Here is a 15,587-nt window from a genome sequence, read left to right on the forward strand (position 1 = left end):
AGTCATTTGTTCTCTCTGTTCAGACAGTATAATTTTTCTTCTAAAAATCAAACATTTTGAAATTGAACTGAACTAGAATCTTCTGTGCTGACACTTGGGGGCCCTAGCCTGTTGCTAGAAAAGTGGATATACATTCTCAATCCAGCATTCTCCTCCTCTTCTGGCTCCTTGCTCAAAACGCAAGAGAGGAAACAGTTGTAACCTGACAGAAACATTGCAAACACCATTCTTTTGAAGCTGCATGTGCCAGCTATGCTGGCTTACACTGACTGACTGCATAGTGCGCTGTGCAGGGGAGGGCTGCTGGTACAGATGCAATTAAAGGCCAAACCACACATTGAAGTAGAGATTTTAATAGATTTTCTTATTAACTCATCACAGTAATCATTTTTACTGTAATGATATGCAGCTTTACTATACCAGTATAAATAAAAACAGATAAATACAGCTCTAGGCAACATCACAGATTAACAACTAAGCATTCTTCAGGAACCAAAACCAAAAGCAATTATTAATAAGAGATGCTGACACCCTTGCCCATTTTCATCATACCTTCTTTAAAAGGGTACTCAAATAAGGCGCTGTACTCAATACTGGTCAATCAGTTTGCCAATTAGCTAGGCACATGTAGTTCACGGTCTCCACTATCTTATTTGGTTGAAAATCAACCAAACAATGTATGAAAAAGAAAAATAGAACAGGTGGTAATACTGTAAAGAAAAAGCAAAAACCCAAACCTCTGAATGCATTAAAAACACAGTACTTTTCATGTTTTCAGCAGTAAGACACATCAGAAATAGAGAAATGTAACGAAGAAAATGAATGCTTTAATATGTACCGTGAAAAGTTACTGTCTGAAACAAGATGGGTCATGGGAGCAGAATCTGAAAAGGAAATGGGAAAATAAAATAATGTTCAGTTTCACTATGTGATGCTCCAAGAAACTGGCTTCTCCTTTGAAGACTTGGAACCCAGAAAGGGATGCTAAGGAGTCTGTACCCCTGCAGGGCCTTGCACACCACAAATAGACTATTACTATTAATGAGCTTACTCTGTTTAGCCAAAGAACAATGAAGGAGCTATGAAAAATCTTGAAATCTGCCAACAGAAGACAAAAATATTGGCAGAGAGCACAGCTGAAAAACCCTAAAAGTTTGTTAAACATGGGGTCATCCTAATATGGCTTCCTGATCTTTTAAGTCATCAAGATCATACAGAGCTAATGTGATTTCACAGATAGTAAAAATGGCTCATTGCCAGTTGTTTCAGAAAATGTCTGTCTGCACAAATGCATTTGCCTTCCAAAAATGCAAACTCAGGTATCTGGGCCAGTCTAGAGAGTGAACTGTCTTTGCCAGCAGCGAGTTAAGACCATGATTAAAACAGGCATTTCCAATGACAATTCCAAATACTCTTAAGTACCTTATAACTAATCCTGCAAAAGCGTGCACCGCGGTTATCCAAACAAATCATCACTGAACACTTCATGGAAGGTCGTGACCTACTCAATGATTCAAAGGGTATACTCAGATTATGATTTTATTGTTCTCATTTTTGTTTGCTTTTTTTTCTTTTTCAAGGATTTGGTTTTAATCTCCAGATAGTAATTAATGGCATTTTCAACTTTCTAGTTTGTGAGTCAGGATGGACAGGTCAGAGGGCATAACCAGAAGATGGCAGTGAGAACTCAGAAGGTATCGTGTGCACTCTGGGTCACAGAAGTGACCTCATCTTCTTAAACCCTTGCGCCCATTGTAATCTTTGTTCATACCTCCATATTTGTAAGTCAGAATTAGTCTATTAAAAAAATCACATTAAAAAGGTAAAATTATTTAAGTGCAATATTAACTGATCTGTATTTTATAAATTTTAATCCATAAAAATATAAATAAGAATGGTAAATTTTTAAGAAAAGAAATATACATTTAGTGCAAGTTATGAGTTACATTTCATCTCCAGTGTCAGCAGTGAAACATCCTGAAATAAAACAATAATCTAATTTGAAGAAAAAAGTTCCAGTGTTTAACATGCAATTAATTCCAGGTACAGCTGAACAGACTCCTTCCTTCTCTTTGCTGTCACAGCAGCAGCCTGTGTTCAGTGATGCTGAACAGCACTTTTATGTCATAGTAGTCCTTTCAGAAATAGAAAATCTGCAGACGACTAGTTCACATTATCCATAAAGTCTGAGAGGAAAAAATAAAACTGATTAGAGTCAAGTTTCTTTGTTTCTGATTCTGAACCACACATCACACAAGCTGGGGGATTCCATTCACATCTCAAGATTTTACCTGCTGGCCAGCAGTGGTGTGTGCAGGTTTCCAAGCCTTTAGTGATGGTACAAACTACATGGTTAATGGCACAAGAAACATTCCCTTCTTGTGATGAAACCTCAGTCAAATCACAGTACGTCTCAATATGAGAAAGGACTGCTTCAAAAGGACACACCAATTTAAAGAGGTTTTGTTACAGATCAGAAAAGGGGAGAGAGGGGATGGAAGGAGAGAGAAGCTCTTTTGGAATGTAGAAAGGCAATGCTTAACTATACATTTCATGAGTTAAACACAACAGTTCTGATATAAAAGGGCAAGACCTTGCAGTCTTAATAGATGGCTCAATTCAAAGTGATCCCTCCAGAAACAGGGACTGAGAGTCTCTGTGGTGCTGAAGGACAGCCAGAGGCTTGAGGACTCCAGTGAAGGCTCCATGAAGGCTCAGGCCTGCACTCGCACTGCATAGCCTCAGTGAATGCAGCCAGTGCAGAACAGCACGAGATGAACTACTGCTCCAGTCAGTTAGGGAAGTACCTCACTCCTGCTCCTTCTCCCTCCCCGAACAATCCCTCCAGTCTCCCAGCATTATTTGCAAACCAGGTTGCAAAAGCTCGGCTTGTATTTCCTTTCTTTCTTTTTCTTTTTTAAGAAGAAAAAAGTGGACGAGTCCCTCATATTAAAGAATTGTGCTATTCAACAAACGAACTTCCTCTTCTGTCTCCTCTCTCTCCTCATCTACAGAACTCAGTTGAACATTATTGAAGCGGGGTCTTGGTTTGCCGTCTGGGCCATATGACGGAGGATATCTTTTTTTGTTATAATGCCAAGGAGGCGCCTGAAAAGGATAAACAGAAAAGATCCATTAAACTAAAATGGAAAAGGAAACAGGAGCTAAATCTATAGATCAATTCTTTTTGTTGACAGGAACAGAAAGCCAAGCAAGCAGCCTGATTATGCATTTTAAAGAGTGTTCTACTGGTAAAGACATGAAATTACCCAGCAACCGTCCTCTGACATAAAAAGTACTGTGCTCACTCAAGTGTACAGTCCTTCCCACTAGGGCTGAGGACTGCAAGACTCACTGCAATAGAGCTATTTTGATTGAAGTATGCCGACAAAAATGGAACAAAAACTGGGAAGAAATATGAACAGGAAATAATACTGATCCAGTTTGAAAAAGGAACACATTCCCATTAGAAAACAACTTAAAACCTAAACATTTTGTAGAACCAAAAATCTTTAGAAATAATTTTCAGATTACCCAGTTGTATGCAGAATATTCATGAAAGCACATACAATTGAGATGAAATATAAAAGCAACAGTCAGCGCAAAGCTTCACCTCCCAAACTTCAGAAGGCGAGAATAAACCTACAGCACAACCCGGGTTTCTGAAAGCATACTTATGTTCTGTTTTACAATTTTGTGCTCCCCACAAAGAAAATACAGTGCTTTTATGAAAGTCTTGGGTGTTAATGCTTACATTAAAAATTAGGTGAAAATCAAGAGGCAATCCTAAACGATGATTACAGGGAAAGCAGAAAGCAGAATGAATGAGTAGCTACTGTACTGAGGTTAGTAGTTTTAAAAAAGGATGCATGAAACACTTGTGAAATATTAGCATACAACAGGAATACATACTCAGTTGTGTACTTAAACAAATGGGGACAGGTTCATGTAGATATGAAAATTGCAGGCCAAAATAATTTGAGGCATTAATTGTTAAAGCCAGACAACTGGTTATGCATCAATCAAAATTTATCTGTAATCAATGACACCACTAAGATATAAAGCCCACTAACACAAAAGCTACTTATGAGAGTCTAGAAACATACAAAAGGGGCACATACATGACCTATGAACAATCCACTAACGAAATGGCAGGACACACATTCTAACTGAACATATGCAAGGGGTGGCAGAAAGGGAACTAATGCTATGACCGCAGATACATTCACAATGTGCTCGGTTAGTGTGCCCACTAAAAATTAAATGGTCAGCATTTCTACTTGTTAAGCTCAGTTAAAGTCACAAAAGAGCTTAGATTTACCACATAACTACCAGATTAGGAAGCATAAAAGAGGTTGGGGCGTGACAGGACAGGCGTTATTTTAACCAGTCAGGAGTCTTCAGAGACCGGTGAATCCACTAAGGTAGAGAGACTTTTCACATTTAAGCATGTCCAATAATGTCTCCTCATTCAACCACCAGACTTTCTGAAGTTCTTAAAGTTTACCTAATTTTGAGACCGTGAGCTGCTGCTTACTTTCTAAGAAGGGACTTTAGCCAGTCTATCTAAGGGAGCTCGCAGGGATCTGCCAGAGCCCGGGACTGGTGCATGGTGGGTGGGAGGACTGCCAGTTCACAAGTTTCATGCCTCCTGACTTAAGGGTCTAGTGAGGAGAGCTGACAGCTAATCACCAAGGGCTCCACGTGCTGCTTTAGTTGCTCGAGATGCTCTAAAATGTTCTTCTTTGTGATGATCCCCAAGACAATCCTGAAACAGATTATTATGCTAATAACTGTGAGAAGTCAAACTGAAAGAGCTTCCAATCATAATGACAAAGAATGAGAGAAGGAAATAAACATAAACCATAAGAATGTTTCTCATGAACTTGAGATAAAAAGAAGACCTAAAAATCTAGGTTCCATTTTCAGACACCCTACTAACTTCAAAAGTGACACAATACTGTTTCTAAGGGTGGGGTTTACTTTTTAAAAATCAAAATAAAGTATGACTAAAATAGTAACTATGAAGATGACAAAAACTAAAAATACAGAGGAAACTTAATGATACACAGCTACAGACCTCTAAAACTGGGAGATGGGTTTCAGTGTCCTCTCCTTGGATGAACACGTTTTTCAGTTTCTAAGATAACAATTTAGCTAAAAGTTATTTGATCTACCTCAGCGTTGTGTGTGTGTGTGTGTTTGGGGGAGGCGAGTTTGAATGCCTAAGAAAGGTTAAATCTCCTAGATTTTACTATTTATTTGTGTTTTTGTTTGTTTGTTTGTTTGTTTGAGACAGGGTTTCTCCGTAGCTTTTGGTTCCTGTCCTGGAACTAGCTCTATAGACCAGGCTGGTCTCGAACTCACAGAGATCCGCCTGCCTCTGCCTCCCGAGTACTGGGATTAAAGGCGTGCGCCACCACTGTCCGGCCCTAAATCCCATTTCTTATAATATGGTAATAAAACATTTATGAGTAGAGGTCAAAATGACTTTTAATGCATATTTTTCTAAGTAATTATTTCTCAGTTTACAGTTATTATATTACATTTACAAAATGATTTTCATCAATTCTCATTAGGCTACCTAACTAGACTATTTAAATATTAAATATTTTGATGCTTACTTTACAACAAATAACCGAATTTGACTGTAATATATACCTGATATAAATTCCAGGGGCCCATCTCAAATGTCTTCAGAATAATCAGGCATTTCCTTAGTGATTTCTCTGCTTAAGTTAACTTCCCTGTTAAGCTGTCTTGGAAATTCTGATTTCTTTTGTTGTTGTTGCTATTGTTGCTGTTTTGATATTTTGAGATAGGGTTCTCTTTGTAGACCAGGCTGTCCTCAAAATCACAGAGATCTGCCTGTCTCTGCGTTCTGAGTGTTGGGATTAAAGGCTTATGCCACCACTGCCCAGCCTGATTTCCTAAAGAGGGTCACTATGGGACTTCAAAGCAGTCTGGTCTTTACAAATATTTCCCTCATAAAACAGTGACGGCTGGTGCTGGAAGCAGGAAGGGCAGAAACATTTAAAGGCAAAAATAGGTTCAATGTAGTGAAGTTTTCAGAGTATGGGAACAAACTCTCCAGTAAGCTCAAAAACTGTACCACATAAAATGAGCATTTGCCAGAGAAATGTTCTTTGGAAAAATATTTAAGAATTTTTTCTTCTTCTTTTTTTTTTTTTTTGCTTTGGGGTGGTGGTGAATACAAGCAATGTACATTGTACACTTAAATGAAAATATAAAATCCATGATTTTGTACAACTACTACATGCTAATAAAAAGGATTTTAAGCAATAAATTCAATAGATTTTATGGTAGCACTTAATTAAATACAGTAACACCAGTTTGACTCTTGTGCATGCTTTGTTTATCCAATTAAGTAAAATGATTAATTTCAGTTTATCGTTTGTATTGGTAAGCTCGGTCACTGGGTGGCAAAATGATACACTTGCAAGGACCAAGCAGCCACCTTGGGATGCTTGCATAGAGCTGCAGACTGACTTGAGAAGGAAAGCAGCTTCAGTGCCGCTCTTACTTAGTTCGAAGGGCAAGGGAAATCAATGCCAAGTGTGTAAGAGTAACTGCTGTTGCATTTTGAACTGAAGGTAATAGGGTGGAAGTTAACATGGCAGTAGCTGACATTTCCCAAAGCATGTTCCAAGAAACAGTAATCCCAAGAGTGCATCCTATCTCACCCCACCAAAATGTCTGGATTCTCAGGCAAGCTAGGATAGTCAAGATTCCATCACTGACAGTTGGGGAATCAAGGAACATCAACATCTCCAGAGTTCTGAGAAGTTCCCAAGAAGCCCTGAGCGGCAGACTTAGGACAAGGATCTCTAGCAGTGTTACGACCATCCTGTTTGTTTGTAAACTACAGGACTCTGACAAGTTCTGTTAGTATCAAATGTGACAGCACAGTTCAGGTCTCTTCTCACTACTTCTCTATTCTTTTTCCCTCTTGCAACCATGGTCCCAACTCTGTTGTGTTTTCCTTCCCCCTGCTGGTACTATGCGAAGCTGGAACACACATGGCTACTGAGAACTGCACAGTCTTCCCTTTCAAACATGCTTTTCTTGGCTTTAACCACAACTTTGTGAATAAAACACCCTGCTGCGTAAGTAGTTCATAGACAATAAAGTCAAGACTTTCTTCTCCATATCATCTTTTTTCTTTCTGAATACACTTACTTTCTGTGAAGTAAGAAATAGGATGAAGTCTGAGACAATGACCCCCTGGAGGAAGAAAGCTCCTTTACTTTATATATATATATGCCAGCAGAAGCAGCAGATAAAATTGTATATAACTAACTCTTATCCCCCTAAAAAATTAATGTAATCCTTAACTACTTTCCTTTCTAGGATCTGTACTGCCAAAGTCCTGTCAATTAAGCAGTAAGGTGGAATATGAAAATTACCCTCCACAGCAGGGCCTTGTGGTCACAGGTAATCACCACGTACAGAACAGAACTGGTATTTGTCAGTACAGAAGAGAACACACACCAGGCAGAGAACATTAGCTTAGGAAAATTTAGTTTCCAAATGAGTCATATAATGATTCAAAGGGCACAAGGTCAAGCCTACTGAAAGATACACCGTTTAACCAATATTTATTAAGTTTTAAACAATGACGTTAGGTACTATGTTTTAAAATTAGACAACAGTAAACAAAATAAAACTGTAGCCCATAGTATTATGTGAAACACATCTTTGATTTATTTATAATTCAGAAGCTAAACACTGAACATGGCTCTAATGTTCCCACTTTCTGCTTTTTTTTAAATAAAAGTATAAAAACTGGTATTCCTAAGTCAATATGGTCTACTGCAGAGGCCCAGAAAATGTTCTGGGAGATTAAAGATATGAAGAAAGACACAGAGTGACAGCGAGTAGGAGAGAACAGGAGAACACTGGAGAACAGTAGCAGGAGTCTGGGCTTTTATGAGCTGGAGCGCTAACTTCAACAAAACACCTAGGTTGCAGAGTGCAGAATTATGTAAAAAAGTATGAAAATGTTCAGTAAATTATATTCCTTTGTTTTTGTTTTTTAAGCCCCTTTACTCTATAGAGGGGTCATGTGTTCTGTTACCTACATGTTTTATACAAAATTTTAAAATCTGTTGGACTCTCTGATTGTTTGGTACAGCATTTACTCAGCTTCACACTATTCAGGGTGAGCCTTCAGTTCATAGCGAATCCAGAAAACCATCTGTTTCCTTTTCCTAGCATTTCTGCCCATGACTTCACATGAAACAATGTTCTAAGAATTCCACCAAGTCACCAGCAAGGAGGTGCTTGCCTGTGACCTCAGTGCTCTTGAGGTTCACAAGAATCACAAACTCCAGACTCTTCCAGCTACAGTGAGGCCCTGACTAAGCAACAACAACAAAAATAATTCTACTAAGAAAAATAATATAATGGAAATAAAAGGCTCTAAATACATGAATGCTTGTATGCCATTAGCAGTTCAGTTTATGGGCAGATTTGTTATGGAGAAGGTAGGAAAAAACAAAGAAAAAGAAGAAAAACAATATTCTTGAAGATTTTTAGCTAAACTACAAATTCTATATATTATTTAATTAATGATAAATACTGGCTCAAATAGCACATAGCAGAATATCTAGAAGATGTATGACAAAGCTATCCACTAGAAATGAAACACACAAAGGAATTGGTTCTGCCATGCTCCCTGAAGGCTGAGCCCAGTACCCATCCCCCGGGGAAAAACACCTTAAGCTTAACAAGCTCTTCATTCTTCTTCAGCTCTGAAACCCAGTATCCTTGACAACAGCAGAGCTGACATCCTTACTCAGGAAACTGTGAAGCTTAAGACTCTGAATTTATAACCAAACCAAGTCAGACATTCCCGCCTGGGACCTGACTCACACTCTGCCCTGAAAAGATTCCGTTAATAAGGACCAGTAATTCTAGGAAGTGAATTGATTTGTGCTATGCTAAACTTACCCGTTGTGAGTTACAAGGCACTGCCTCAGGCCCAGCTTTCGGAAGATGTCTACCACAATCTCCATTGGGGTGTGGTCTGTTACTGTAAAAGGGCTCATATCAAGGATGCTTCTCAGTTTTAATGGCCGAGGGCTTTCTGCTGGGAGAGATGGAGTATGCTGTGCAAAACATACCCGAGAACTGCCAACAATACCTTCTTGTTTCTTCCTGGCACTTTCTGAAAAAGAAAAAAAGAAGAGCAAACATTTTCAATTGATGGGTTTTCTTTTCTTAAATGCAACTTTGCTCATGTGGCACAAGTTCTGTGACTTCTGGTCCCTTTCCTTTTTCCTATCTTCTACTTCAAAGAGAATTAACTGATAAAGCCATTTTCCCTATTTGAATAAAATGGAACCTGACAATAATTTTATCATGGGGTGATTTTCTTCAATAGTGCAGAGACAAGGAAGCATGTTTGAAATAAGGAATTCTATTTAAAACCTGTACACATCACAAGAGCTGTTTACTACAGAACCTGTCATCAAGCCCGCTTATGCTGAATGTTTCTTATTCTGCAGTGGACATATGATTAGAGACGTCTCCCTTGCTGTTTCTGCTCTACACTGCACCACTGTCCATGAGCTGGCTCCTCCTGGCTACAATTACACTCCCAAGTGAATAAAGACTGACTTTTGTCCCACTCCCCACCCTGTGACAGGGTCCTGGAACTAGCTCTGTAAACTAGACTAGCTAGTCTCCAACTCATAGAGTTCTGCCTCCCTGGTGATTAAAGGCATGCACTACCACACCCGGCTAGGCTGTTTTATTTATAAAAGTTCTATCAATTTCTCCTCCCTTACAATGTGCTCTGTCTAGCTGCCTGTTTCTTCTCCCACCTCTGAGAGTGCAAGACAGACAGTGCAAGAAAGCACACACAGGAGAATAGAAACCCATAACATGGACAGAATATGCAAATGAAATAGTCATCCAGCTCTGTGCTTGTTTTTTTCAGTAAATATGAACTAAAAACTATGTGTGTATAAATACAGTATTAGTTACAGTGAAAATATTTTGCACATGCATTTTGCTACAAAAAATATTTAAGCCAAAATAATAAGCACACCAGTCTGACGAGACAGAAGAGAATATTACTGCTTCTAAATGAAAGCTGTGGAATGCTTAGTCTTTCTGACTACTGAAGCTGCACTCAGCTGTGCTATAAACATACCGAATAACAGCGCACTAAGTGAGGTCCTAAAGGCCAGCAGATGGGCGACCTGAAACGTATGGTCCCGGTATGGAAAAGACATCCATTAGTGACCGACATAGACAGCTCTTGAGGTTGCTTTCAGCCCAGAAGAACACAACATGTGCATGGCGACTGAGTGTACAATGTAAACAGTACATACCCTTAGAGCACAGAATAACAATGACGGACAGCGTGACAACAATATCAGAGAGGAGTATGAAGAGAGTCCTCCTCCAGTAGCTGATGGGAGCAGCTGCAGAGACCCACAGCCAAACACTGCAGAACTCAGGGAACCCCACAGGGGTGAAGAAAGGTTGTAGGAGCCAGAAGGGTCTAGGACACCGGAACACTGCCCAGAGAATCAACTAAGCAGGCTCACTCATAGGGGATCACAGGGACTGAAGCGATCACAGAGCCTGCACGTGTCTGTGCTAGGTCTGTTGCCTATATATTGCAGTTGTTTAGCTTGGGGTTTTTGTGGGACTCCTAAGAGTAAGAATGGAGGTGTCTCTGACTCTTTTGCCTGCTCTTGGGACCCCTTTCCTCCCACTGGGTTGCTTTGACCAACCTTGATATGAGTCTTATTGTGACTTATGTAGGGTTTAGTGGATATTCCCAAGGCCAGCCCTCAGAAGGGGAAGAGAGGAGCAGTGGATCTGGGGGAGGGGGGAGCAGACGAAGGGAAAACTGTGGCTGGGATGTACTGTATGAGAGAAGTATAAAGAAAAAGAAAAAAGGTACGAAGAGTGAAAGTTTTTACATGCAATTAGGTTAGCACGAATAGCCAATCAAATTTAGTGTACTGTAGTAGGGGTATATATAATATTTTAAACTCCAGTATAAAAAGTGAAAGTTTAAAAAAACATGTAGCTACAATATTAACAATGTGATATGTTAAATATACAAACAACAACAAATATATCACCAAAGAAAATAACCCAAACTACTCAAACATTTAAATGTGCTGATACCTTTTAGGAAGATGTCTCCTACATTCAGAGACTGGAACTTCTGAGTTAACAACACACTTGAGGTCGCTTAAGACTGTAAATAAACTGATTTCCTGTTGTGTACTCCGCCTGTTTGTTGAACCCCTCTTTAAGAGAACAATGTAACAAACAACCTGGCTTGTCTTGGAGTCCCCATTTGTAACCTTAGCTTATATACCCTAAGCTAATGCGTAGCTTCCCTCTTAAATTATGATTCTTCCATGCTCCTGATCCAGAGTATGGCTGTATGTGTGCTGTGCTATTGCTGAAAACAGTGAACAATTCAAAAGGAACTTTATAGAGGCAAATATTTGCCACAAACGCTGGGAACAACACAGAACAAAGCCCTTTGTGAGGGACACTAACAGAAGGACAGATTTACACAACCGCATAGCAAGAGGGACAGTCAGACATAGAGCAGAATTCAGGTAGACACAGATAAATGCACAGATGGCACAGCCCAGAAAGCTACAGACACAGGGAGAGAGCAGATAATGCAGCCGTGCCCTTGCTCTTTGTCAAATTAATTCAAGAGGAAGTCTGGGATTTTACTCCTTAATGTGACACCAAAGCATGCTGGTGCCTCTGAGGTTACACATTTATGACTAAACAGTTTTGTTTTTATTTGATTGCAGTGCTGAGGAGCAATCTAGAGCCTGGTGTAGACACATTTACCAACCAAGCTGCAGCCCTATCCTAAAATGCTGAATTGTAGGGAAAAGAAAGTATTTTGGAATGTGCCTCTGTGATATGAGGTATCAGAAATGAATACCCAGCCTCTTTGCTTTAAACGTGTCATTTTAAGAAACGGCATTTTTTATTGTGAGAGTGGAGGGAGCATGATCAAGAGTTATAAAATCATCTTCAGCTATATACGTATTATTGAGGACAGCCTGGGCTAAAAGAAACTCTGTCTTAACCTCCTCCACCAAATAAAGAACTGTCACTTTAATTTTTAAATTTTCACTTTAAACTTATGTTTTTAGTCCTCACCATGAAATAAACGTGCAGTTGCAAATACCAACCAGTTTAACATCCCACACTGCATGTATTTTACCAAACATTACATTACCATTAGTTTCTATTTGTCAATTAAAAGAGGAACACTTAAGATAACATGACTAGCATCTGAATGCACAAAGTACTTTAAGGAGCCTGATTGATTAGACACATAATGTGCCATGATCTCTGCTAAGTTGCTTTATTTTTAAAATTATTTCAATGTCATTCATTCACAGGCCTTTGAGTAGAAAACAAGGTCTTGTGATACGGTCCAGCAAACTCAAACATGCAATCCCTAATGCTTCCACCTCCAAAGCAACAGGATTACAGGGGTGTGCTGGGCCAGATTTCAACTCCAGTGCCATCCAGAAGATTTTTAAAGAGTTTCAATGCTTTTTTTTAAATTTTAAATAATCTAAAAATTCTCATTTGGATTTAATATTCTAAAAACTTGTTCTCTGATTAATTCTCTATTAAGAAGGAGAATACATCTATTTGGTATTTCAAAGGTCATATTTTGTTAAGTATGGACAACGCTTTCCTTCAATAATGTATAATTATGTATATATAACATATAGTGTAATAACACACATAAACATATACTTACTACAGATTTAAAAAAATTTAAATCTATAGAAGTACACACTGGCAAATATTCAAGGTGTGTTCAAAAGTAGTCTTGTGACTTAGCATTCTGACGCCACACCTTGATATCTCACGTATCTAACGTTCCACATCCCCTAAGTAACGTTATTTCCTATGCAACAGTCTGTCAAGTGACTGTTTAAAGTTTAAAGCAACATCTATCCACAGTCGGGAAGAATATACGTTAGTGAAAATTTTAGCACTGTCTTGCCTTCAAAACCCAACCATTTTCCTTTAGCTTCCTCTAGGAATTCCAGAACTGCTTATGGCTTTCCCTTTTCTCTGGAAAAGCGACCCCCAGAGAGTGGGAAGGGTGATGAGAAATGACAATTACTCAATGGAATTTGAGACAGACCAAATGTTTGACATTCCTAGTTCAAGGTACTGCCCAAAACACTAGGGAGTAGCTCAATGGCTTAGAGATCTCCTCTCGCCTCTGGCATCACAGGGAAGAAGATTTAGAGTTGCTGACCAAAGTGAAAATTCTTACTGCCCTTCTCACCCAGGCAGAAAGACAATCACTGAGACCTAAATTCCTTTCCTAGAGAACTCAGACTTCAAAGCATATAAATTAACATCACTTGCCCCTCAATTAAACTTCAATGCTTTCTCTCCTTCTGTAAATCTATTACACAAAAGCCATATACATTCATGATGGTGTTTTTAGAAATCATACCTATTGCAATTGTCAGGTCTCTTCTGAGGGCAAATCCCACTAATCTCTGAGATTCTTTTGACATTATAACAGGAAAGCCATTGTAGCTGGTTTCATTAATCATGTTTTCTATGTCATCTACTGTCATATTGTCCTGAGTCAAAACAGCTAAGGGAGGATCACTTCTTCGAGGTCTCATGACATCAGCAGCCAAAGTTGTATGAGTGAATTCTTCTTTTGCATCCAAGAAAGGGTACCCATTTAGTCGGATATGTGCTTCATAAATGCCTTCTCTACCGAAGGCATCACCAACCCATTTACTGGTCATTACTGCAGCCATAAGAGGAACAATATATTCCAAGCCTCCAGTAAGTTCAAAAACAATAACCACCAAGGAGACAGTCATTCTAGTCACACCACCTGAAAGAAATGAAAAGCACTGGTCAGGACAGACAGGCTCTTAACCACCATAGTACTAGGGTCTTGCACTAGGCAGCTGAATGCAGGCAGGCCCCGACCAGTGGAAAGCATTATCACTAAAACCAACAACTACTCTTAGGATAATAACCATTACTTCTAATACAATCCAGAGAAAAACCAACCAGTTATAGCACAAATGTAACATTCCTAAATCTTTTATATTAAAACCAAAAAATCAAACTATGGCTGACCAAGAAAAACGACTTTGTCATTTTGATTTTGTGCTGCAGCAAAGATAAATTTCACTCTTATAAAAGCTTATATAACCTCTTAAATATAAATAAGTACATCATTTCTCTCTCCTGCTTGCTACCAATTTATAAATTAAACATACAGTAGACTAGTAAATAAATTTATTTCCTCTGTGTCTTTTCAAAATATGTAAAACACTTTGAAGTTTTGATATTTATTAACAATGCAAGTGATATTGTTGGGCAGAAAATTCATCTATTTTGGAGCTGGAGGGGGAAGTCTAACACAATGGAAGGATGCTTGCCTAGCATGTCTAAGGACCTGGGTTTGAAACCATTATCCCAAGAAGGAGGGATGGAGGGGGAAGGGAGAGAAATGCATCTATTCATTGACTCAGATGATCACTCTCTGCAATGTCACCCTAATCTATTTGCTACCTACTGGTGCCTTTCCCATGTTTCTGTTATCATCACCATACCTTACTACTTGTTTTGTAAACTATTAAAAAAAACAAAAAACAAAAAAAACTTGAGGTGGCTGTCAAAGAAAACAACATTTGAAATTCAAACCTCTCTTCTTCACTTAAGAGGGGTCATCAGCTTCTGTGATCCCACATTCCTGCACATGTGCTTCCTGACAATCTAGGCGATTTCTACTGGAAACTTAATTTTATTCTACTATCTCCACTATTACCTCTACAGATCTGAGTTCTTCTGCAAAATACCTGCCTACGAGTCCTTTTCTCAGGATTCTCACTGTTACCAACCTAGTCCAGGACCCAAAGTATTCTTTCATTAAAAAAAAAAAAAAATTTCTTTTTTAAATAAACTTTTAATATTTATGCAATATGTATAACTGTTTGCCCATATATTATATCTGTGTACATGTTCATGCTTGGTGCCTATAAAAGCCAGAAGAGGATGTCAGATGCCCTGGAACTGGAGGTTCTGAACTGCCATGGGGGAGGTGTGACAAATAAAACCCAAGTCCTTTGGAAAGCCAGTGCTCTTAGCTGGAAGCCATCTCCCCAGTCCCTGTGCTCTCATTTTAATACCACTGTATCTTACCTCCTTGACTCTTGGACCCTGTGACGGTCAACCCACCTCATAAGTCACTAGTACAACTAAGTACTACTTTTTGTTTTCAAAGACAAGGTCTTACTACGTAGCCCAGGCTGGCCTCGAACTGGCAATTCTCACATTTCTGCGGGATGACAGGCATTCACAACCACACGGCTTTAGCATCATTTCCATCATGTTGTTCTTTTGGTCAAAGGACTTAACAACAGGGACCAGTTCAATGGCTTGGCAAGTAAAGGCACTTGATGCCAAGCTTGATGACCTGAGTTCAATCCAAGACCCACATGGCAATAGAGAACTGATTTTCATAAACTGTCCACTGACCCTTGTTCTGAAACCACCCT

At 39.0% G+C, this 15,587-nt stretch overlaps 1 protein-coding gene across 8 annotated transcripts in view; it reads right to left on the reverse strand.

The window, feature by feature from the left end:
• Nucleotides 1-337: 337 nt before the first annotated feature.
• Clcn3 (chloride voltage-gated channel 3) overlaps nt 338-15,587 on the reverse strand; it is an 89,388-nt gene continuing 74,138 nt past the window's right edge. For 6 of the 8 annotated variants that reach the window (XM_041673747.1, XM_041673751.1, XM_041673746.1 and 3 more), the window contains 4 exons: nt 13,514-13,912; nt 8,974-9,190; nt 4,693-4,768; nt 338-3,108 (listed from right to left, as the gene is read on the reverse strand). In XM_041673747.1, coding sequence (XP_041529681.1) covers nt 2,950-3,108; nt 4,693-4,768; nt 8,974-9,190; nt 13,514-13,912 — 851 coding nt within the window. In that variant the 3' untranslated portion in view covers nt 338-2,949. The remainder of the gene's footprint in view (nt 3,109-4,692; nt 4,769-8,973; nt 9,191-13,513; nt 13,913-15,587) is intronic. The other 2 variants (XM_041673750.1, XM_041673754.1) reach the window with 1 other exon arrangement.

The sequence above is a fragment of the Microtus oregoni genome, unplaced genomic scaffold, assembly GCF_018167655.1.
Source record: "Microtus oregoni isolate MIOR12 unplaced genomic scaffold, Mior012 000024F_ref0000369, whole genome shotgun sequence".
Taxonomy (NCBI): Eukaryota; Metazoa; Chordata; class Mammalia; order Rodentia; family Cricetidae; genus Microtus; species Microtus oregoni.